This window comes from Globicephala melas, chromosome 16 (genome assembly GCF_963455315.2).
Source record: "Globicephala melas chromosome 16, mGloMel1.2, whole genome shotgun sequence".
Lineage (NCBI taxonomy): Eukaryota > Metazoa > Chordata > Mammalia > Artiodactyla > Delphinidae > Globicephala > Globicephala melas.
The window spans coordinates 28,303,327-28,325,522 of record NC_083329.1 but is presented as its reverse complement, the minus strand read 5'-3'; the positions used below and the strand labels follow the sequence as shown (position 1 = coordinate 28,325,522).

Here is a 22,196-nt window from a genome sequence, read left to right as displayed (position 1 = left end):
TTCAGGGGGGTAACTTCCACTCTATGTACTGAAGAACTTGCCAATAACTGGTTCAGTTACACAAAAAGGAACAGACTGACCCCCAAAGCACAGTGAAAGCCCCGTCCCTGTAAGTACCCAGAGCCCAAGTGGCCGTCGGCAGGGAGCTCCTTCAGATGGCAGGTGGAGTACATGCCCTCCGCTCATTTCCTATCTGCAGGAAGGCACAATTAGATTCACTTCTGGGGACAAAAGATCTGGGTCGCGGTCCCAGTTCTGTATTTACTGTGAGACCTTGAGCCAGTCACGGCCTCTCTGAGCTTTCCTTACCTGTAAAATAGAGAAGACACCTGCACTGCCTACTTCAGATTTTGTGAGAACCAAAGGAGATCACGTATATGAAAGTACTTTGTAAAAGCCTTAAAATGAGAGGCACTGTTATTATTTACCACAGCATCTTCCGGACTTGCAGCTGCACTAATCTTAGCTTTACGACTGCATTAGAAAACCAAGAGCCATGTGGAAAGTTTTACTGCTGCAGGCAGAGCTGAGAATTAGGGCAGAGAGATCTCCCTCTTCTGTGCCACGCCACTGCCCTAGGGAAAAGGCAATGGTGGGGGTCAAGAGCACCTGTTTAGCTGGGATCTGCCAAAGGCCCATCGTTCCTGCCATCAGGGAGACTCCTTGGAGCCTATTACTAAATAAGGGGGAGTAGGGCCCAAAGTCTTAAATCACCATGAAAACAGCAGAAACAAAAACTACAGACATACGCAATAAACCTTCCCCGTGGGCCCCTTGATTTACGCTTAGTCAAGAACAGTTGACAGCATTTCACTTCCCCTTTGGCAAGACAAACCCAATGAAACCGTTTAATTTAAAGGCTTTTATTAGGAACCAGGGGAATGAGCTGCTTATCCCTCTGTAACAGTCTAGAGCAGGTCACCAGGCCCAGGAAGGAGAGAGTGTCAGAGATGCAGTGCTGTGACTTGCTGCACTTGCTTAGGGCCCGGAAGGAAAGGCAGCAACGACGGAGGGCGGCAGGAACTGGCGTCAGCCAAAACACCAAGAGCCTGGGGGAGAGAGCCCTCTGCCTTCCTTCCCACCCCGCTCGAGGCTGGAGTGTGCCGGGAAACAGAGAACGTGGCTGGAGTGGGCAGAGCAGCAGTGCTGGCCGAACCCTGGCTCCACTGAGTGCCGCTTCACTTGGCTGCCCTCCACTCTTCTTGCCGTTTAGTGATTAGGTATTTGAAGAACTCATACACAGACCATGCGATGGCTGTGGAGGGGATCTGGTAAATTACTCTCGCCTGCACCCCTCGGAAGTAGGCAGTCACCCCGCCGACTTGATACACCGTCCTGAAGGCACTAGCCATGCCTGTGATGTGTCCTGTAATGTTTGAGTTCAAAGCCAGGGATTCCTGGGTGTTGAGCAGTGTTTTGCAAACGTCCAGTGGGGTTGTGGCAGCGGCAGCTACAGCTCCTGCACAGGCTCCGGAGAGGACATGGGAGCTGGGGTTGTACCGTCTCTGGGGGTTAAAGTGCTCCTGCAGGAATTCATAGGTCATGAAATGAATGGCTTGGAAGGGAACGTTCATGGTTAGCTGCGTGGTGTAGCTGCGGTAAAAGGCCCCGGCCCCTTCATTTTGCCACACTGCCCGTACACAGTCTGTCACCCGGTGGTACGGTGAGTTGTACATTTGCATCCTCTGCTTCACCACTGGCGGTGCCGTCAATGAGAAGAAGGGAATGGTGACAGCAATCAGCCGGTGAGCAGGAGTGTCCAGATTCGGAGTCCCAAGTCAGTAGATCAGCCAATGGATTGGAGAGAGGAAAAAGTATGAGTGAATTGTCAGTCTGATTAGTGAAGGTTGCCCTTTTTTGAGAGGAGGGGATAGGAGAGGGTGATAAAGGGCTAAAAAATAATGGACCCAATTCTAGTAGGATTTCTTTAATACCAGCCAATTAACATACAGGATATATCTACAGTTTAGACTCCAGAGGGTTTCCTTGAAATAAGTACCTACCTATTATTGTTACCATCTTACCCTTTCGTAACTCTTAAGACAAGAAGTGATTCAGTGGCAGTGAACATAATAATGAACACATAGCCCTAACAATTCCAGTCCTCAGGTACACAACACTGAACTCTTACAACATGAGGATCTCATCCTTCCACAGGAAGAGGAGAAGGGCTACCAAAAACACAATTCTTAGTCAAGAAGGGTACGGCTTTAGTTTCCAGACATCTCCTACCCCCTCAAGTAGATACATGTATAAGCTCAGGTATAATCTTCAGTTTAGCTTTGGCTCTTTCCTTGCCATGGCCTTGCCCAGACAGGTAAAGAACTGGAACTTTAAGGAACCTGGCAACTGTGCTATCCTTTCATATTTGTTTGGGTACCTCATTCTCCAACTGAAAAGCCAAGATCCAAGCAGCAGTGCAGGGACTAAGCTCTACCAATGTACCTTTCATTCCTATCTCAACCATTCTTCATTCCAACAAGATAGGCAGTATTTTCAAATGTCAGAATCCATCTTCACCTTTTTGAAGAAAAGTGAAATAATCTGCTAAATTTTTTACATCAAATCCACTATAAAGCGGACTTCCAGGAAGGCCCAGGAATAGGCCACATAGAGCCATACCTTTTTCCAGGGAAGTCCCAGGTGAATAAATCTCACTGAATATGCTTCCTGTCTAAGGGAATCCTCCTAAGCATGGACAACATGGAGGGAGTGCCCTCTAGTGGTAAGACAATGTAACACGCCAGGATTTCCCACCAAAACTGATGGGGTGCTCCCTGGCTTTCTCCTGCAAACCAAAAATAAAGGAAAAGCCCAGAGATGTAGATGCAGCTGCCCATAGAGGGAAAGGGTGAGGAATCATTACCTTCTGCTGGATTCATGGCTGCATCATGAAGTAATGTTGCCACACACCCGGCCGCGCCTGCAAAGGAAAAAACAACTGCCACATGTAAGGCCAGGAAAGGGTGACTGACTCATGGAGGACCCAGAGTGAAGGGGCATAGCTGTGATAAACCACAGCAGGGAGAGGGAATGTTAATAGCCAGTTTAAAAGATGGAACCCACTGCTTCTAAATGCCTGTTCAGAGAAATGAAGATACTTGTTCCATCTAACTTAGTAAGGCCATCAATCTACCTTCCACAGCTACGATAGGAAGGCCAGGAAGAGTCTGAGAAACAGCCCAGACTTTTTTCAACAAAGATGGCTCTGAGAATAAATGCAGTTCATGCTCCAGACAGGAAGCAGATACACTGTGGCAAAGGGATGCCAGCACATCACCTGCTTCCAGTGGCGGGAGAGCACGAGGGGCAGGTGGTTAGACCTCCACCACAGAATCTCACCTTCTATCCTGCTGCCGCATGCTGCCCAACCCCAGTCTCCAAATCCTAACATCTGTCCATCTAGACCTTTCCCTCAGGTCCTGAACTACCGTATCCCTCACCCTCTCCTCTCCACTTTCACTTTGGTTTTCTCCAGGCTGCCATCCCTTCCATTACTTCCACACAACCTCCAACCCTCTGGTTTCTTTGTACAGAAGCCCCCCGGCCCCAGCACCATTCACTTGTTGAGGGCTTGTCATGTCCTCCATGATACAAACTGCCTGTGGGCAGCTGGGATCCTGAAAAGGTGAGGCGAAGAGCTGAAGCTCCACTGATGTCTTCCTTGGGTGGCTGGGTTACCTCCAATCCTGCCCCGAGGAGCGGGATACCACCCAACTACCAAGAAACACACAACGGGGGCAGTTCAGTGTGTGTCTCCACATTACCAGGGCATCAGAAGCTGATACCAGGGAGAGAATGAGAGGAAAGGGTCAAGCTGGTACGTAAGGGAGGATATTGTAACCCTTTGTTGAGATGCCCCAAAGAAGAGGTGGGGTTGACGCAGCCCACTGTCTGAGAACATCAGGTTTGGAAGTCCCTCCCCTATAATCTGGCCTACTCCAGCCCAAAGCTTCAGCTTCAAATCATGCTGAGACTGGAAAGCACTGACAACAGCAAAGCCCAAAGAGTTGGGAAAGTGGGAGAACCAGCACAGGAAGGCTCAATACCATTGGCAATATGGCTATTGCCCCCAGGGTGGATTACATCACTCAGTGTCTTTTTTAACTTTTCATAGCAGGCAAAATAGAGGGCGTGGGCGGGCCCTGCGCCAGTTGCTGTGACGTTCAGGCCTCGCATGGGCCTCCACAGCCCCTCCGTTCTTATAATCCTCCAGAGGGCCTCCAACACGTTGCGATAGCGGGCAGCTGGATCAGGCTGTAGGCTCTGCATCCGAGTCTGAAAGTACAGAAGGGAGAAGTGCAATGTCAGTGATGCTGACTGCGCACCCAATCTCAACACTCAGGCTTGGGCACTGGGCAGACCTACGTGAAATCACGCCAATATGTAGAAGTGATACCCGGCATCCAGTGTTACTGCCTTCCAAATCTATGTGCCGTCTTTCCAAGCCTCGGCTGGACCTTTCTTTTTCTGGTCACCTATGACCCTACGGGTGGAACACCATTATTTTCCCTCAAAAAATCGCCCCCTGGTAAGCGTCCTTGAACCCAGCAAGAAATATTAAGCCTGTGTTTCAGGAGAAGTTGCTTTTGTGTCTTAATAAACTCAGGCTAAGAGTTCTTTACAAGTGGATTCTAAAGTCAACTATTTACTGTCTACAACATACTTTATTATTTCTGAAGACTGATCCTGGGCCTGCTTCCTGGCCACATACTACACTGACTAATGAGATGACAGCTCATCCTTCGATATAACCTTGATGATAATCTGGCTTCTTCAGACTATTTGGCATTGGCAGCTGGGCCTGTAAGTTAAAATTTTGGCAGAAGTAGTATTCCTAATAGATGCTGCTCTAATTTCCTGGAAAAGAAAGTTTACCCTCAAACTATGAAGGTGGAAACCAATCTATTCTCTAAAACTGAGGGAGATTCCAGATTTCTAATCTAAACTGACTGAATCCCAAAACTGGCATCAATGAATAAAATTAGTCTCAGTGAAACATAACCCTTGGAATCTCTAGAGGATTCAGTGACTGGAATGAATGTATATGGTAGATACTGAAATTTGGGAAATTAATCTTACTTGAAATACTTCCCAAATCACAGACCTTCTCTGAAGGATGAGTCTCCAATGCAGATCTCTTGTCTATTGATCTATTTCAAGGTTAGGGTGGCATGGAGACTACCAGATAGTATAAAGTCAATGTCCAGGGACTTCCCTGGTGGTCCAGTGGTAAAGAATCCGCCTTCCAATGCAGGGGACGCAGGTTTGATCCCTGGTCAAGGAACTAAGATCCCACATGCCGCAGGGCAACTGAGCCCACGCGCCTCAACTAGAGCACCCATGTGCCACAAACTAAAGAGCCCATGTGCTCTGGACCCTGCGCACCACAAGTATAGAGCCCACGTGCCCTGGAGCCCGCGCACCACAACTAGAGAGAGAAAACCCGCACGCCACAACTAGAGAGAAGCCTGCGCATGGCAACAAAGAGCTTGTGCTGCAACAAAAAGATCCCATGTGCCACAACTAAGACCCGACGCAGCCAAAATAATTAATTAATTGATTAAATACTAAAAAAAAAAAAATCAATGTCCAGTGCCTGGACCACAGTAGGCACTCAAGATTTGTTTGTTGAATGAATGAATGAATGAATCTTAGCTTTGTCTGCACCAGTTCAAAAAGGCCATTAGTGAGCCAACAGGGGCAACTAACGCCCAAGTACAGTTTAAATTCCTACTTCATTCCTGTCACTGATTCAATCTGGATTTAAAAGCTTGAACCTTCCTGTTGGCCATCTGAAATCCAAGAGTAATGCCTCTTCTCCAAAGCATGGGAAAAAACGAACTAACCAGATTAACAAATCCTGGTTAGCTGCAAGCAATCCACATTCCTCTAGTTATTTTCTCCTTCCTGCTACCAACAAAGAACTGGTAGCCTAAAAGATTACTGAAGTTCAATCAGAAATATACAATATCACTTATCACAATGTGACACATTCTTTTCTACTTCTCAATTAAAAAAAAAAAAAAAAAGGACTTCCCTGGTAGTGCAGTGGTTAAGAATCCGCCTGCCAATCAGGAGACGCGGGTTCGAGCCCTGGTCCGGGAAGATCCCACATGCTGCGGAGCAACTAAGCCCGTGCGCCACAACTACTGAGCCTGCGCTCTAGAGCCCGCACACCTAGAGCCCGTGCTCTGCAACAAGAGAAGCCACCGCAATGAGAAGCCTGCACACCACAATGAAGAGTAGCCCCTGCTCGCCGCAACTAGAGAAAGCCCGCGCACAGCAATGAAGACCCAACACAGCCAAAAATAAATAATTAAATTTAAAAAAAAACAACTAACTAATCTTGTATTGGGGGAATGTTTAGAAATTGCACTGTTCTGCTGGAGTCAATAGCATATTTGGGTAACTAGTCTTAAAGGTCTGGCCTCAGAGTCCTGGAACCGTTTACCCACAAGAGAAACCTGGACTGTGTGTAAGTTACAATGAAAATTTTACACACATGTCTAAATCTAACTCACAATTCTAACTCAATGAAAATACACCCTCATGGAGAGGACCCAGGCATAAGCCACACCAAATATACAAATATGGCTCCCCAAATTTGTGGGCCAATAAATCTCTTTCACAGAAAGATGAAAACCTCTTAAAGATGAAATCTCTAAGTAAGAATTAGTGAATAGTCTTCAACATAAAAAAAACCACTGCCCGACTTTGAAGAAAAGCCAAACGGGGCTTCCCTGGTGGCGCAGTGGTTGAGAGTCCGCCTGCCAATGCAGGGGATGCTGGTTCGTGCCCCGGTCTGGGAAGATCCCACATGCCGCAGAGCGGCTGGGCTCGTGAGCCATGGCTGCTGAGCCTGCGTGTCCGGAGCCTGTGCTCCGCAACGGGAGAGGCCACAATAGTGAGAGGCCCGTGTGCCGCAAAAAAAAAAGCCAAACAGGTAAGTAGTTTGGTGAGACAAGTCACATTTGAGTCAGAAAGGCTGAGTGGGAGACCCAACTTTGCTAGCTATGTGGTCTTGGGTATGTCACTTAACCTCTGAGCTTCAGCAATGTCATCTGTAACATGAGACTAAGAATGGCTGACTCAGATTGCTGTTGTGGAGATTCAGAGTTAAGGCAAGTAAAAGCCGTTGCTAATTTATGTGGTGCTAGAAATATAAGGCTTTTTATTGTATTCAACTATGTTTCTGAGAAATATTAGTTCATATCTCAGAATTTACAGATCACAGCAGTGTTGTCTCGTGTATAAGTCATTTTGCAAATATGCATGGGCAACTAACTGGTCTTTAACCACTAACAAATCAGAATTGATTTTGTATTTTTTGTTTTCATTTTAAAGTTCCTCTGTGTCTATGATTTATATGTCCAGCTGTTCATCTAAAGGCCATGTTTAGGAAATTGTGAAAATTGTGAAATTCTGTGCCTTGCTTGGTTCTGGAAATCTGCTTTTGGGAGCCTGTATGGAAGGCTTGGGAGTCAGACTGGGTTTAAATCATGACTCTGCCACTAACTATGTGACATTGGGCAAGTTACTTGCCTGTTTTCTTCATCTATAAAGTAATGAAAATGGTATCTACTTCATGAAGTTGCTCCAGTGATTAAATCAGTAAATATTAAGGCACATCACATAGTGCTTGACAAACATGAGCAATTGCCATTTACTGAATGCTCATTATTAGATATAAGAACATCAAATAAGCCAATGTTTCCATTTCCTAGCTGTCCGCTGGTGAATGTATATAGATAACCATTTACATCTGGAGTTTGGAAAAGATTTACTTCCCTTTGTTCTTTCCCTCCTTAACTTATTATATAAGTAGATTATTTGCTTCACGACTACAAAGCCAAAAAGCAGCACCTTGGTGACAGGTGCTTAGCCAGATGACTTTGAGAAGAGTTTTGACTGCTTTACGCTGTAGAACCTATCCCGTTAGATAAAGTCTGGTGCTTGTCTCTGAAGCCCAGAAAAGGAATACTGGGATTCACTTGGGCTCCCAAACCTCCCTATTATGACCATGAAAATCACTGGTTGACTAACTATAGCCTAGCAAGGCTATGCTGACTTCCCATGGTCCTTCCCAAGGATATTTTAAGTCGACTTGACCCTGATAAGCGGTTTGGGGGTGCACAGGCTTGCATGCCAAGAGTCACTATCAGCTTTCACTTGCAAACACTGTGGTTGACCTTTAGGCTCCAACACAGATACCTGCCTCTAGTCTTAGGGTATGTTGGGCTGCTCTTCCTCTCCACCACCTATTTATGGTGGAAGAGGAAGAATAGCTACGCAAGGACAAGTGAACTGCAAAGCCCTTTCTGAAGGAAGAGATTTGAATTTTACTTTCATGCCTGCACAACAGTGACTACTGTAAACAGTGTTTACTGACACTAAATCTTGATAGGCTCATCTACTTTTTCCCTCTAATCATTTAAATGCCAGCGTTAATGGCAAATGAAAATGATTCTTCTAAAACACGCTTTTGTGTTTTTGAAGACTCCTGAGCATTTTTTCCTCCAGATGAAATAATTATTTCTTTAATGTAGTGCTTTGAGGCATGACTGTAATGTTGTATTAGTCATCTTTTAAAAACAAAAATTCCAAAGCTTATGCAAATGAATAAGAACTGTTCTTCAAAACAGTTATCTTGAAAGGCTACAAGCGACTTATTCCAGCAATGCTGCTGCAGTTATGCAAAACATTTCTGGAACTCCTCTTTCCAAAATGTTCCCTCAGTGGGTTTATCAACCTCAGGAGTAAATCAGTCTCCTTGCTTTTTCCAGTCCTACCTTATCTTTGACCCCAATCATCATTACCCATTTTGATCTCCCACCTGAACTGCCATATTTGATTCTGAATGGTCTCAATTACTAAAACATCAACTCTGTCTTGTCACAGGACAAACACTTGCCCCATTTAAGGATATGTAGCCAAGTATTCTAGAGGCATTTCTAACAGAGTAAGTTATAAAATGTTCACAACAACATTAGCATTATGTAAATATATGGAGTAAGGAGATAGTCTCCTAAGGTAGTGGGACAACATTTAAATTGATAAGCTGAGGTAATATTTCTGAGGTAATATTTCTAAGTCAGTCACATTATTACATTGTACTTTTCAAGCCATTCAATAATTTTCATTACTCTCCTTGATCTAGTTTTCATTTGATACCCATCCTGAAAGACAGCACCCTAGACTATCTTGGACTTTACTCACAGTCCAAGTATAGTGAGGTTACTTTGCAGTTAGATCATGTTAACTTTTGGATATACAGCATTAACAACTCACAGTTGGATATACAGCATTAACGACTCACAGTCATTCAACCTAGACTCTGTTACATACATGTCTGAATCTTTTTTATTTGTACTTATACATATGACATTTCAATATTGTTAGAGCATTAGCCATCCTCTTACTTCTCTCTCATGGATTTTACTATTTCTATTCCTCACAATTGACATGCGTATTTAAAATTCTAGGGACTTCCCTGGCGGTCCAGTGGTTAAGACTTGGCCTTCCAATGCAGAGGGTGCAGGTTCAATCCCTGGTTGGCGAGCTAAGATCCCACATGCCTCGGGGCCAAAAAACCAAAACATAAAACAGGTGTGATATTGTAACAAATTCAATAAGGAATTTAAAAACGGTCTACAGCAAAAAAAAAAATCTTAAAAAAATAAAATAAAATTCTAATATCCATTTTAGCCAAGTGCATTTACCACAGTTTCAAGGGTATGAACCTTGGTAGGAGTTACCTTGCAATGTGCTAGGATACTCCTACCAACTCGGTGTCATTCACAAAGCTTAAGGAGCACTTTCTCCATTTCCTCATCCACCTTACTAATGAAAACATGAAACGGTACTGGAACCAGGAAGCAGAAGAGAAAGACTTTGCATCTTCCAAGTAGATATTCTCCTCCTGAATATGTAACTTTTTCCTAATTTGAGAAGAAAGCATACATCCAAGAGCTGTGAGGATATTGTTTAACTATATCACCCTTAACATGTAAAGGAGGAACCAGTCTGTCATTATATTTATTTCAACAGTCCCCTTGGTTGTTCCTTTGCTAATGCACAAGAATAAGAACTGTAAAGAACAATGTGTTCCCCTCGTCACCCAGCTTTCTTCAGAAACATGACTTCTTGTACCCACTCATCAGCCTGCTTGGTGTGGCTGAAATTAGTTTTACTTTCACATGAATCATGCCCTCTTGTTAATCCCATTTTATTTTCTTCACAGTAACATCTACTTTCCAGTATGTCATGCTTCCCTTCTAGACAACTTTTGCCTTTTTGTCAACTTCAAGTGGCCAAAGAAATACACTATGAGGTCCATCTCTCCTTGGAGGGCTGATGTGCTCCCTGCATATACACAATCCCAATCCCAGCTCAATTTTCATGTTCAGGAAATAGGTGGAGTATCATGCTTGCTGCACAGAGAAACCGAAACTTTTTCCTGAACATGGTCTTTCCCATATTATTTCCAGTCAGGAACTCTGAATTCTGACTGCACAATCATTTCCAATCACTCATGGGTTAAGATTTAATAAGTAAATACTTCCTCTAGCTGAGAGATCCCAGATTCTGGTTCCTGCCCCATCACTTTTAAGGGAAAACACGGCAAGGAGCTTGTAAAAGCACTGGCCAGAGAACATCTCTAGCCATTAAGATCCTATTGAGGGTGTTCAGTAAGCTTTACCTTAATCAATTTAGTAGCACTTACCTGTTCCCTTCCCATCCCACCCTATTCCTATTTAGTCCCAGTTGGGATCCAGGGTTCTGGCTGACAGATTTTCTTTCCAGAGTCCCAATTTAGATCTCACTGACGGTGAGAAATTGGTCCTGGCTTCTGAGTGGGATCAGTTCCCGGCCGGGACCTTTCTTGCATAGGTGTGTGCTTCGAATAGTGTGGTGGCAGGAGCCAGAAAGGGACTTTGGTCGGCTCCGGCTCTCGGCTGGGATCCTGGCTCCGGGCATGACCCAGGGGTCGGGTCAGCCCCAGGTGAAGTTCGGAGCAGGGCCAGGTCTCACCTTGACGCAGTCGATGGGGTACATCACGCAGTGCTCCAGGATCCCTGCCACGGCGCCCGCCACCATGTGAGTGGTGACAGTGGCTCCAGCCGGCAGCGCCTCGTAGTCCGGGCCGGAGTCAGGATCCTGCCGTACCGGGGGCCTGCAGGCCCCGGCCTCCCCGCCGCTGGCCCCCCGGCCCACGCCCCGCTGCAGCCACCCGTCCAGCAGCGCCGACTCCCCGGGGCTCCGCCCCGGCCCAGCCGCCGGCCCCCCCGCCACACCGCCAGCACCCCGCCCCTCCAACTCCATCCACCCGGGCCAGCTGCAGCGCCCACCCCCGCCGCCGTCGCCGCCGCCGCCGCCGCCGCCGCCCCCCAGCCCCGTTGCGTCTGCCTCAGGCGCGGCCCAGAGAGCCCGGGGCCTCGGGCTCCCGCTTGGCCCCGAGGACACGCCCCTCAGTCAGTCATTGGTGCAGCCGTCAATATAGCCCCGCCCCCAGATTACGTAGAAAATATAGGTCTGTGGTATTAGTGAAGTTGCCTGTCATTCCTCCGCCCCGCGGCGTTGAGACAGCTTAGATCCCACCCCTTCCCCTTTGATCTTGGAAGCTTCTTGTTTATTGGCTACTTGATTGGCCAACATGTAAGATCAACCCGCCCTCCGACTTTTCTGGAGGGCGGGAGAGACTTAAGGCTGAACTTTGATAGGCTCAACGACTCTTGATACTTTGAGCGCGGGCATTGGCCAGTTTTATGTCGGGATCCGATTGGCCACAGGAAGAGAGCGAAGCGCCCAGGGGCTATCGAGGGGGAATTTCGGGCCCTGAGTGGCGCCAGTAGAGCTGTGGGTGCTGCAGGCTGGATCGTGTCGGGGGAGGAGGGGAGGGCGGTGCCTGGCCTTCAAGGTCAAACCGCTGACGGATGCAGTTAGGCCCCTTCTAGAGCGCCCACCCCGAATCCCGGGACTCGCGGGTCGTGTGCTGGCGGGTGGCCTTGGCCCGAGAACTCTGTTCCCGCGGGATCTCGGACTGGCGTTGGGTGGAGCGGGCCGGGGCCCGGCATCCCCTGGCGAGGCCCGCCGGCATGTCGGGAAAGCTGTTGCGACATGCAGGAGGAGGTCCGTTAAACTCCGGTCAGGTCGGGAGAATTGACCCCTCCGTGCTGCGCGCGGGCGGACTCCTTAGGGCCTGATGCTCCTCAGGCCCTAGCGCCCGGCACTGGGCTTGCCCCGGAGTCGCCAAGCAAACCCCGCAGTTGTTGAGTGAACGAGTTCTCGGGGGCATGCTGTCGCTCGGCCCTCCGCCAGGCCGAGAGCTGGAGGCGGGGAAGGGAGATGTCGAAATGGGGCGGGACGATTCAGAGACGACGACAGGTGGGGAGGCTGGGCAGGAGGCAGCTGCCCAAACACAGCAGGAAAGTACGGCAAATTTGGGGAAGCTTGTCGGACGCACAGCTTGTCCCTGAGCTGACTCACTGATGAGCTCCCCTGCCCGGTGATTATGCTTTTTGTGGTAAGACTGCTCTCGATCCCAGGCGCTTCGGCTGGGGTCTCAGAGGGGCGCTTACTGATTAAAGAACAATACCAGCAGTTCCCAGCCTTGAGCACCACCTTCTGGGCGGTGACGTGCTTTGCTAGGGCCGCGGGCTCGGTTGAGGAACACAGGCTTTCCCCACTCCGTCTTCCCGGCTTCTTCAGCCTCCCTTAACTGGAGCGTGTTTGCACAAGTCTCCCCAGTGTTTCCAGATCTGTCTTTACTCCCTCTTTTACTGAGATGATGATGTAATTGTGAACTTTTAAAAATCTGTTTCTAGCTTTTCCTTAGATAAGAAAGAGGTTTTTTTTTTTCTCTCTAAAGCTTAGCCCTTTTATGGGTCTCCGTTTTTTGTTGTTTTTTTTTTTTAACTTATTCTCTTCCTATTCAGCACTGGCTATTTAACCTTTGGGTCTCGACCTTTTGGAAAATAATGAAACTACAAATCCTCTTCCCCCCACCTCCTACCCCCATGCACACACAAAATTTTGCCTATAATTTCTAAATTTGCAGTGTCCCTGACAGTGACTCGTGGACCCCCTAGGAATCCATTAACTTCAAGTTAAGAACCATAGGTTTCACAAAAAGAAACCCACTCAATCCTGCTGGAGTACTAATTCCCTTTACTGCCAAACCTACTCCAGTAATGAGCTATACCTGCCAAGTCCTTTCTCTCCTTAAGCCCTACATTTTTACTCCTTTATTCATTGGTCACAAATGACCTTTCCAAATCCAATGGTCTTTTTCTTATTCCCATTTTTCTTGACTAAGAGATAACACTTGCCCCCCATTGACCCATCCCTCACTGAAACTTTTTCCTCGCTTCAGGAGACACTCTGTTCTACCCTTTAGACTTCTGAGTCTCCTACGCTTCTCTACCCACTGAGGGGGGGACATTCCTGAAGGTTTAATGCTTCTTGTTCATCTTTAATACTTTAGAGAACTTCACTACTCCAAATCTGTTTTCCTCATTGGAGCCCTATCTATATGTCCCTAATTGCATACCTGTTAACTGAAATTTCCATGTGAATATTTAGTAAGTATTTATTGAGTACCAACTTTGCTTGGCACTGTACTTGAAGCTGGTGATACAGGATAGACAGAGTCTATGACCTCATGGAGCTTACTTTTTAATGGGGGGAGAGGGATAGACGAATAAAAATATCGGTTATCGGTTAGCTCTAGGTACTATGCTGATAACTGTAGTAAGGAGGTGTGATAACGTATGACAGGGTGGCTACACTTGTATGACCAGGAAAGGCCTTTCTGAGGAGGTGACACTATGGTTAAGTTCTGAATGACAGGCAGGAGCTCATGTTAGGCCCAGAGAAGAGCATTCCAGAAGAAACTGTAGGTACAACAATCCTAAGGTGAGAACAAGGTTGGTGTATGAAGGGACAGAAAGGTCAGTGTGGCCGGAGCACGGTGGGGGGTTGGAAAGATAGGCAGAGGGTGAATATCCACCTTAATTTCTGACTTAGCACGTCCGTTCCAAACTCAGCCTTTCCACTCCCCACTGCAACCAATTCCTCCACAATATTTCATTTCTACCCAATCAATCAGACTCTAAAGCTGGGAGTCTTCCTTGACTACCTCTTCAGACTAACTATCCTGAAATGTTTTTGTTGTTGTTGTTCATGCTCTTCTTCTCCTTCCTATAGATATTATACTCTCCCAGTGTCTGATAATTTTACATCTATATTGTGATAACCTTTGAAAGGCCACCCTACCTCTGGGATCTCCTGGCTTCACCAGTATTTTGAGTCCTCTCCTTCCAGGGACATGGTAGAATTGTTCTTCCCACCTCCTTGAAGATAGGCATGGCCATGAGATTTGTCTGACCAAGGAAGTGTGAGCGAAGCATGAGAGCCACACATTACCTTCTCTTGCCACCTGACTGGTGACATTCAGATGGTAGAGGCACCGTCAGGCTGGGGCCCAGGTGAGGATGATGAAGCAGTCACGTATTTGCCACCCTCTTCCTCCCAGATGGACTTTCAGCATGAGTAAGAAATAAATCTCTGTGGTTTTAAGATACAGATTTTAGGATTATTCCATACCATAACATAATCTAGCACAGCACTTCTCAGACTTTAATGTGATATTAATCACCTAAAGAATTTGTAAAAATGCCACATTATAATTCTGTAGATCTCGGTGGGGGTCTGAGATTCTGCATTTCTGAGATTCTGCATTTCTGACAAGCTCCCAGGTGATTCTGATGCTATGAGACCCTGGACCATACTTCAAATAATAAGGACCTTACCCATCCTATCTGATATACCCTCTCAGCACATCTACACACACTCTGTCCTACATCTCACCAGCACTTAAACCCTCCTAGAAAACAAACAAATTAGCAAGCAAAGAAACGACTTCCTTGGCGATATTCTTTTTTTTTTTTAATATTTATTTATTTGGCTGTGCCTGGTCTTAATGTGGCACGCAGGATCTTCGTTGCCGCGTGCGGGATCTAGTTCCCTGACCAGGGATCGAACCCAGGTCCCCTGCATTGGGAGCATGGAGTCTTAACCACTGGACCACCAGGGAAGTCCCTCTTGGTGGTATTCTTTTTTTTTTTTTTTTTGCGGTACGTGGACCTCTCACTGTTGTGGCCTCTCCCGTTGTGGAGCACAGGCTCCGGACGCGCAGGCTCAGTGGCCACGGCTCACGGGCCCAGCCACTCCGCGGCATGTGGGATCTTCTCGGACCGGGGCACGACCTCGCGTCCCCTGAATCGTCAGGCGGACTCTCAACCACTGCGCCACCAGGGAAGCCCAGTGATATTCGTTATAAACCCTGAAGAGCTTCCCACGCCTGCAACTCCTCAGTCAGGCACTGTAGAATCTTAATTTCTTATATGCTTAGGACAGTTGTTTTCCCCATTCTCCCTTCTATCTCCTGGCATTTTCTTTTCTGCATTAATCTATGAGACCACTAGTTCTCTCAATGTTGTCTCAGTTATTTTCTTTAGTAATAGAAATTGCAAGTTTTAGCTTGGGCCCATGGCTTCCCAGCAGAAGTCTATACTTTCCCCAGCTTCTCTTACAGCTAGCATTGTCTGTGTGACTAAGTTCTGGTGAGTGGGATGTGAGTGTAATTGATATGAAACATCTGGGTTCTGCCTTTAAAAGGAAAGATTATGTCCTCTTTGAGTACTTTCCTCATTTTCTCCCTTCTTGTCATCTAGCATACAGACCCAAAATGTCAACCATTTTTGGCCATGAGGACAAGGCCTCTACCTTAGCAGGTAGCAGAGCAAAAGGTAAAGGAAACCTGCTACCTTATGGACTACAGTAGTACCTCTGGACTATGCATGCTCTGGTACATGAGAGAACTTGTTTAGGTAGTTGCTGTTAGTCTGAATCTTTATTACAGCAGCTGATTTATATCCTAACCAGCATATGTTCTTCCCGAGAATGCATTTCTCTCTTATAAAAATCTCATCTTGAAGGTCTAAAACAGGTCCCACTACTTATTCCAGCTTACATTACCCTTTTTCCCTGAACTGCCATTGTACATGACCAGACATGAGGTATGAGTATAATATAGAATGGGATTGATTCTGGCAGCCACACTTGAAAATAAGACTGATTTCTTTACAGTCACTTAAAGAGAAATTGATTCCTAAATTATCAAGAATAGACAATAAGAGCTGTAGGAATTCAGAGAGGGGGCAATCAGCAAGGGCTGAAGGGATAAGAAGATAGAATTATTTTAGCAGTTTCAAACTGGAGAATATGTATAGGAAGACTTTCCAACAGGTATGTGGGGAACAGTTTAAGGGAATCAATTTGCTGTTCCTCATTTTCCGTATCTTTCATAAAATTCATCTTCCTAAGAAAGCTGATGAAGCAGTTCTCCTTTCCTTCCTCCCGTTTCTCACTCTGTCCTCCCACCTTATGAAAGACAAGTGTGGGCTTCCATGGTGGCGCAGTGGTTGAGAGTCCGCCTGCCGATGCAGGGGCCACGAGTTCGTGCCCCGGTCCTGGAAGATCCCACATGCCGCGGAGCGGCTGGGCCCGTGAGCCATGCCCACTGAGCCCGTGCGTCTGGAGCCTGTGCTCCGCAACGGGAGAGGCCACAGCAGTGAGAGGCCTGCGTACCACAAAAAAAAAAAAAAAGACAAGTGTGCCTTTGCCAGTCCTATATCTTGTTATAATTCATTGCCCTGGTGTGTAAAAACCTCCAGGTAGCCAGATGACCGAAAGAGCATCTTCTTTTGGAACTTTAGTTAGTTGCATCATCCTTTAAGCAATAAACTGTTTCCCTTTGCACATTTTTTTTTTCGGGTGGTGGTAGTTACTGCAATCACACCACCTTTTTAAATTTTTTTGTTTGTTTGTTTCTCCTAAAGGATCTTATTTCTAAAAGAAAAAAAGGCAAAACAAGGAAAATCACTAATTTTGATCAGGCTAAGAAACAAACATCATGTCATCTCTGGCTCATAGGCAAAAATCCCCCCAAATTACTTTAGCTTCACTAGTTCTTGTCTAGTATGAAGTTTCAGTTCATTTCGTACTCAAGTTGAAACAGACACAGGAAAAAAATATTATTTGATATGGTAAATCCATATTATTTGGGCACAAATCTCACTGCCACTCATTTTTCCCCTTCATTTATGCCTTTCTATTATATCCTTATTACCTTGACAGGAACATGTTGTAAATTATGTAAATAATCCCCCTAAACAATTATTTTTACACCATTTTGTAAACTCTACCTACTAGTCATATAAAACCTTCTCTTCTTTTTGCTGTTTATTTTCACAAACTAGATAAAACTGCACTCTTATTTTTTCTTGGCTGCATTGGGTCTTTGTTGCTGCATGCAGGCTTTCTCTAGTTGTGGCAAGCAGGGGCTACCCTTCGTTGTGGTGCACAGGCTTCTCATTGCTGTGGCTTCTCTTGTTGTGGAGCATGGGCTCTAGGCATGTGGGCCCAGTAGTTGTGGCACGTGGGATCTCCCCGGACCAGGGATCTAACCCATGTCCCCTGCATTGGCAGGCAGATTCTTAACCACTGCGCCACCAGGGAAGTCCAAAACTGCAGTCTTAAAAGCATCTACTTATGTACCTGGTAAAATAAAAGTGTTCCCAAAATATAACCTAAGATATAATGCCCTGAGCTTTTGGAAACCATTTCATTTAATTAGAATTAATATCTTCATCTCAGATGGTGACATGTTCTTTTAATTCTGTCAAATGTATAATTTTAAACTTGTTTAAATCTTGAAATGAGATTAAAAAACCTGTATATAATATTTTTATTATACCAATTTCTGCCCATCTGTAATGTCTTCTTACGGCACTTTAACATGACCTAAATAATTGAAGTAGGTCTTTATTCACAGTCAACAAGAAAAATCATGAAACACATTTTTAAGGGGTTTTCAGCTCCAAAACCAAAATGCCTTTAAGTGAAAGAGAAATAAGAACAATTAGTAGTCACTTGATAAGCCTTTTTGGGTTTATTTCCAGAGATTAAGTGATTACTCAAATGAATAACACATCCTTTTGCAAATGAGATGGTTTCTAATCCCTTAACAAATCTTAAGGATATGGAAAAATTGTGACAAAGATTTGGCAAAATGCCATTCATTTATTTGTGTAAAAAGTTCTTTGGTACCTACCTATAATAATAAAATATAGGAGTAGAATTGGTGATGATCTCTATTTCACTTTACCAAAAAATGAGTCATCTAGTGATCTAGTCATCTAATTACATTAAATGATATAATTTAAAATGTTTTTAAAGCTCCATCCATCTATTAAGAGGTACAGTCCAATAAAGTTTTACTTTTTATGTAGGTAGTGATTCATCAAAATCTAATTTATAGTTATATTGTTTTCATATCCCAGTTCAATAATTATTTCCCTGATCTCCCTGACTTGATCAGTTCCCCCATCATGTCGCAGGTCCTGTATCTTACAGAGCTTAGATAGCTGTAATTTTGCATATGTTTATAAAATTATTTCATTACTGTCTATATCACCGGTAGATGGTAAACCCCATCAGAAAGGAGTCTCTTTTTTACTTTTTTTCCCCTGTGTCATTATATTTTCAGAATAGCTTAGTACCTGAAACACTGTAAGAATTTGGTAGAATTTATTTGCATAAATAAATAAATAATGAGTGAGACACTCATGAATCTTGGGCCTGAGCTGCTATTCCTCCCCTTAGGCAGTAGCAGTGACTGACTCATCCAGTAAGTTCCAGTTCCTTCACCCCTCAACCCTCCCCAGTGTCCTGCAGTTGTCACCAGAGACACCACCCAACAGGATGCTAGCAAAGCTCATCCCTTTCCTAATCATGGCCTTGATTCTGCGAAGCTGCCTCGGAAGCAACAAGCCCAGCAGTGAATTCAGAAACCAGGACTGGAAACAGTCCTGCCATTACTTTATCAGAGTTTACTAAGGTAGTGAGACTATGAATTAGCTTCTTCCTCTCCTTTCCTTTCTTTCCTTCCTTTCTTACCAGTGGTTCTCAAGTCACCCTGAGGACTTGTTAGACATGCAAATTTCTAGACCCCATCCTAGACCTATCAACTCATATCTCTGAGAATGAGGCATGGGAATCTGCATTTTCCAAGCAGATTCTCACTGTTTGATAAATACTGCTTTGTTATCACCATACTAATTCTAAACACCCAGGTGGTGCTTGTTTCACAGGCTAAAATTATACTCATAGCAGGGGCAGTGAAGCTTAATAGTGCTAGCCAATTCAAGTGTTCTTTCAGATGATATGTGCCAGGCCCTGAACTAGGTGCTAGGGAGACAAAGATGAGTAAAACTAGACATGGTCTCTTTTCTGGTGGCGCTTAGGGTCTAGCGAAGAGCACAGGCATTAACCAGAAACTCACAAATGTAACATTACAACTGGGATGTATGCTATGAGGGGAAAACACGTGACGCACTAAAAGCATATGTTAGAGGGACTTGACTTAGTCTAGGGAGTTACGTTACACAGGGAAGGTGGCATTTGAAATAAGATCTGAAAGATAAGAGTTAATTAAGCTAAGTCAGATGGGGAGCAGCAGAAGGGGTAAGGGAAGCAGAACTTTCTGGACAAAGAGACCGTCATATTGCAAAAGTCCTGTAGTGAGAGGCTTAAGCCAGTGTTTGGGGTAGAGGAAGCATAGATTGAGATGCAGCCTGGGAGGTGAATTAGGGGCCAGACCATGAGAGGCTTTGAAAGTCGTGTTAAGGGTATCAATTTATATATCTTAAGAACAATGGGATCTCATTTTGAGTTGAAATTAGATAACATGGTCAATTTTGCGTTTTGAAAACTTCTCTCTGGCTGCTGTGGAGAAAGATTGAGGGCAGCAACCCTAGAAGTGTTGTCATTATTGTTATTTTATGGATAAGAAAATGAGCTTTAACGAAAATAACTTCCTCAAGGTCACGCAGCTAGTAAGTTGTGAAACCAGCTTTCAAACACTTATCTCCCTGACATCGGAGTATAAACTTAACCACACAGGGCTGTCTCTCCAGATCAAGGTAATAAACCCCAAAATAGAGTTAGTTACAATGATTTAAGAAAGGAAGAAACAAAGAGACTTATCTCTGACTCATTCTGACATTGCCTTGGTCATGACTGTCAGAGATCAAGGAGGGAAGCATAGGGTAGCTGAAGTTCCATGACTTAATCCAAACTTCAGTTACCTAATCTGTAAAATGGTAATAGTAATAATATGTACTTCATTGCATTGTTTCAGGATTCAATCAGAAAAAGAAGGTTAAATTCTTACTATACTATAGGTTAGTTAGAAGCCAACAAATGTTGATTATTATTACTATTATTATAATTATTATTACCTATTTTTCTTTATGACTGTCCACCCACCCACTGCAGAAATCGATGGCATCATGTTACCTAACTGCCAATCAAGAAACCAAGATGCCCATGACTAGTTACTGTCCTTTGCTTCTTTGCACAATCAACTTGTTTCTAGACTAGCACACCAAATTTGGGATATCTCACAAATAAGACTGACAATAATATCCTGACCTCAGGTCCATGGCATGTTTGACTTCAATTACTGTATGAGCTTTGTATCATAAAGAGTAGATTAAAATATTTTTAATTTCTTAAGTAAAATTGCAAAACTTTCCTTGAATATTATCAAAGACTGTAACGGTCTGTTGTCTTTGACATACAAAGAAGATAAGCTATTAGCAGGGAATGACACTTGGGTTATTTATCTAAGTAGATGTCATGTATTTTTAATGCTCTGTGGTATTGAATCCTTTATAAATATGGGATATCTTCTCAAAGCAACTAGCCAGAGTTACGGAGGCAGCAAACATTATCAACAATAAAAACATCATCATTAGCAAAAAACAGCAGATGTGGGCCTCAAAACCATGAACCTTGAAGCCCTGAATTATATGTGTAATTTTCCTGGCTGTTCTCCAGGTCCAATTCCCATTTTTACTCTTTTTATTACAGGTACATCCCTGACCGTCTTACCTGGTCCTCTGCCTTATCCAATGTGCATTTCTTCATTGCCTCCTTTTAGTCAACCAAGTCTTCCCTTTCCACCCCTTGGCCTTTACAGCTTAGTCATTACAAACTAGCATATAAAAGTCCAAGCATTTACATTAACTGCACCAAAAGGTAGTCAAATATTTTAGGAAGTGGAAAGTTATCCTCACGGTGACAAAGGGAAATTGTTTCACCTTCGGATTTAACTCCCTCTTTGAGAGTTACTTACTGGGCTTCTGTTGTATGTGTGCCCAGCACTACGCTAAAGGGCTGAGAGGGCAGAGGAGAGGCAGAGAGTGCAAAAACGGGAATGAGCTGCAGTCCTTTTCAAGAAGATTGCAACTGTTGGTGAAAAGGACATGCATGCATTTACACAACAACAGTTATAACAGCTAACTTTTATGAAGGGCTTACTGTGTGCCAGGCAAGGTATATATTATTTCTTTTAATCCTCTTTGGTTGTATATTAGTTATCTACTGCTCAGTGAACAAATTACTATAAAACACAGTGGCTTAAAACAGCAATAAACATTCACTATCAGTTTCTGCAGGTGAGGAATTTGATAGTGGCTTAGATGAGTGGTTATGGTGTAGATTATCTCATGAAGTTGCAGTCAAGATGTTGGCTGGGGCTGCAGCTATCTGAAGGCTTGACTGGGATTGGAGGATCCACTTCCACAATGGCTCGCTTACACAGCTGTCAAGTTGTTGCTGGCTGTTGGCAGGAGGCCTCATGTTCTCCTTGTGGGTTTCTCCAGAGAGCTGCTTAAGGGTCCTTATGACATAGCAGCACATTGTACCACATTCTTGGCAAATTATTTTCTGCCTTTTTGCTTATAGCCATACTAGTGGGTATATAGTAGCATCTCATTGTAGTTGTTTTTTTTGTTTGTTTGTTTGTTTTGCAGTACGCGGGCCTCTCACTGTTGTGGCCTCTCCCGTTGCGGAGCACAGGCTCTGGATGCGCAGGCTCAGTGGCCATGGCTCACGGGCCCAGCCACTCTGCGGCATGTGGGATCTTCCCGGACCGGGGCACGAACCTGCGTCCCCTGCATCGGCAGGCGGACTCCCAGCCACTGCGCCACCAGGGAAGCCCCTCATTGTAGTTTTAATTTGCATTTCCCTAGTGACTGATGATGTTGAACACCTCATTTGCTTAT

The 22,196-nt window shown here is 44.8% G+C and overlaps 1 protein-coding gene across 2 annotated transcripts; it reads right to left on the bottom strand.

Annotated features, from left to right (window-relative positions):
• Window positions 1-853: 853 nt before the first annotated feature.
• SLC25A28 (solute carrier family 25 member 28) lies at window positions 854-11,340 on the bottom strand. Of its 2 annotated transcripts, XM_030865310.2 has the most exons (4): window positions 11,035-11,340; window positions 4,050-4,278; window positions 2,867-2,923; window positions 854-1,696 (listed from the first exon to the last, which is right to left on the bottom strand). In XM_030865310.2, the coding sequence occupies exons 1-4, from the start codon at window positions 11,323-11,325 to the stop codon at window positions 1,179-1,181; spliced, it is 1,095 nt and encodes a 364-aa protein (XP_030721170.1). In that variant the 5' UTR covers window positions 11,326-11,340; the 3' UTR covers window positions 854-1,178. The 2 variants fall into 2 exon arrangements, with proteins under 2 accessions (XP_030721170.1, XP_069900009.1); XM_070043908.1 differs by lacking the exon at window positions 11,035-11,340 and having other exon boundaries at window positions 4,109-4,197.
• Between the last annotated feature and the right edge of the window lie 10,856 nt (window positions 11,341-22,196).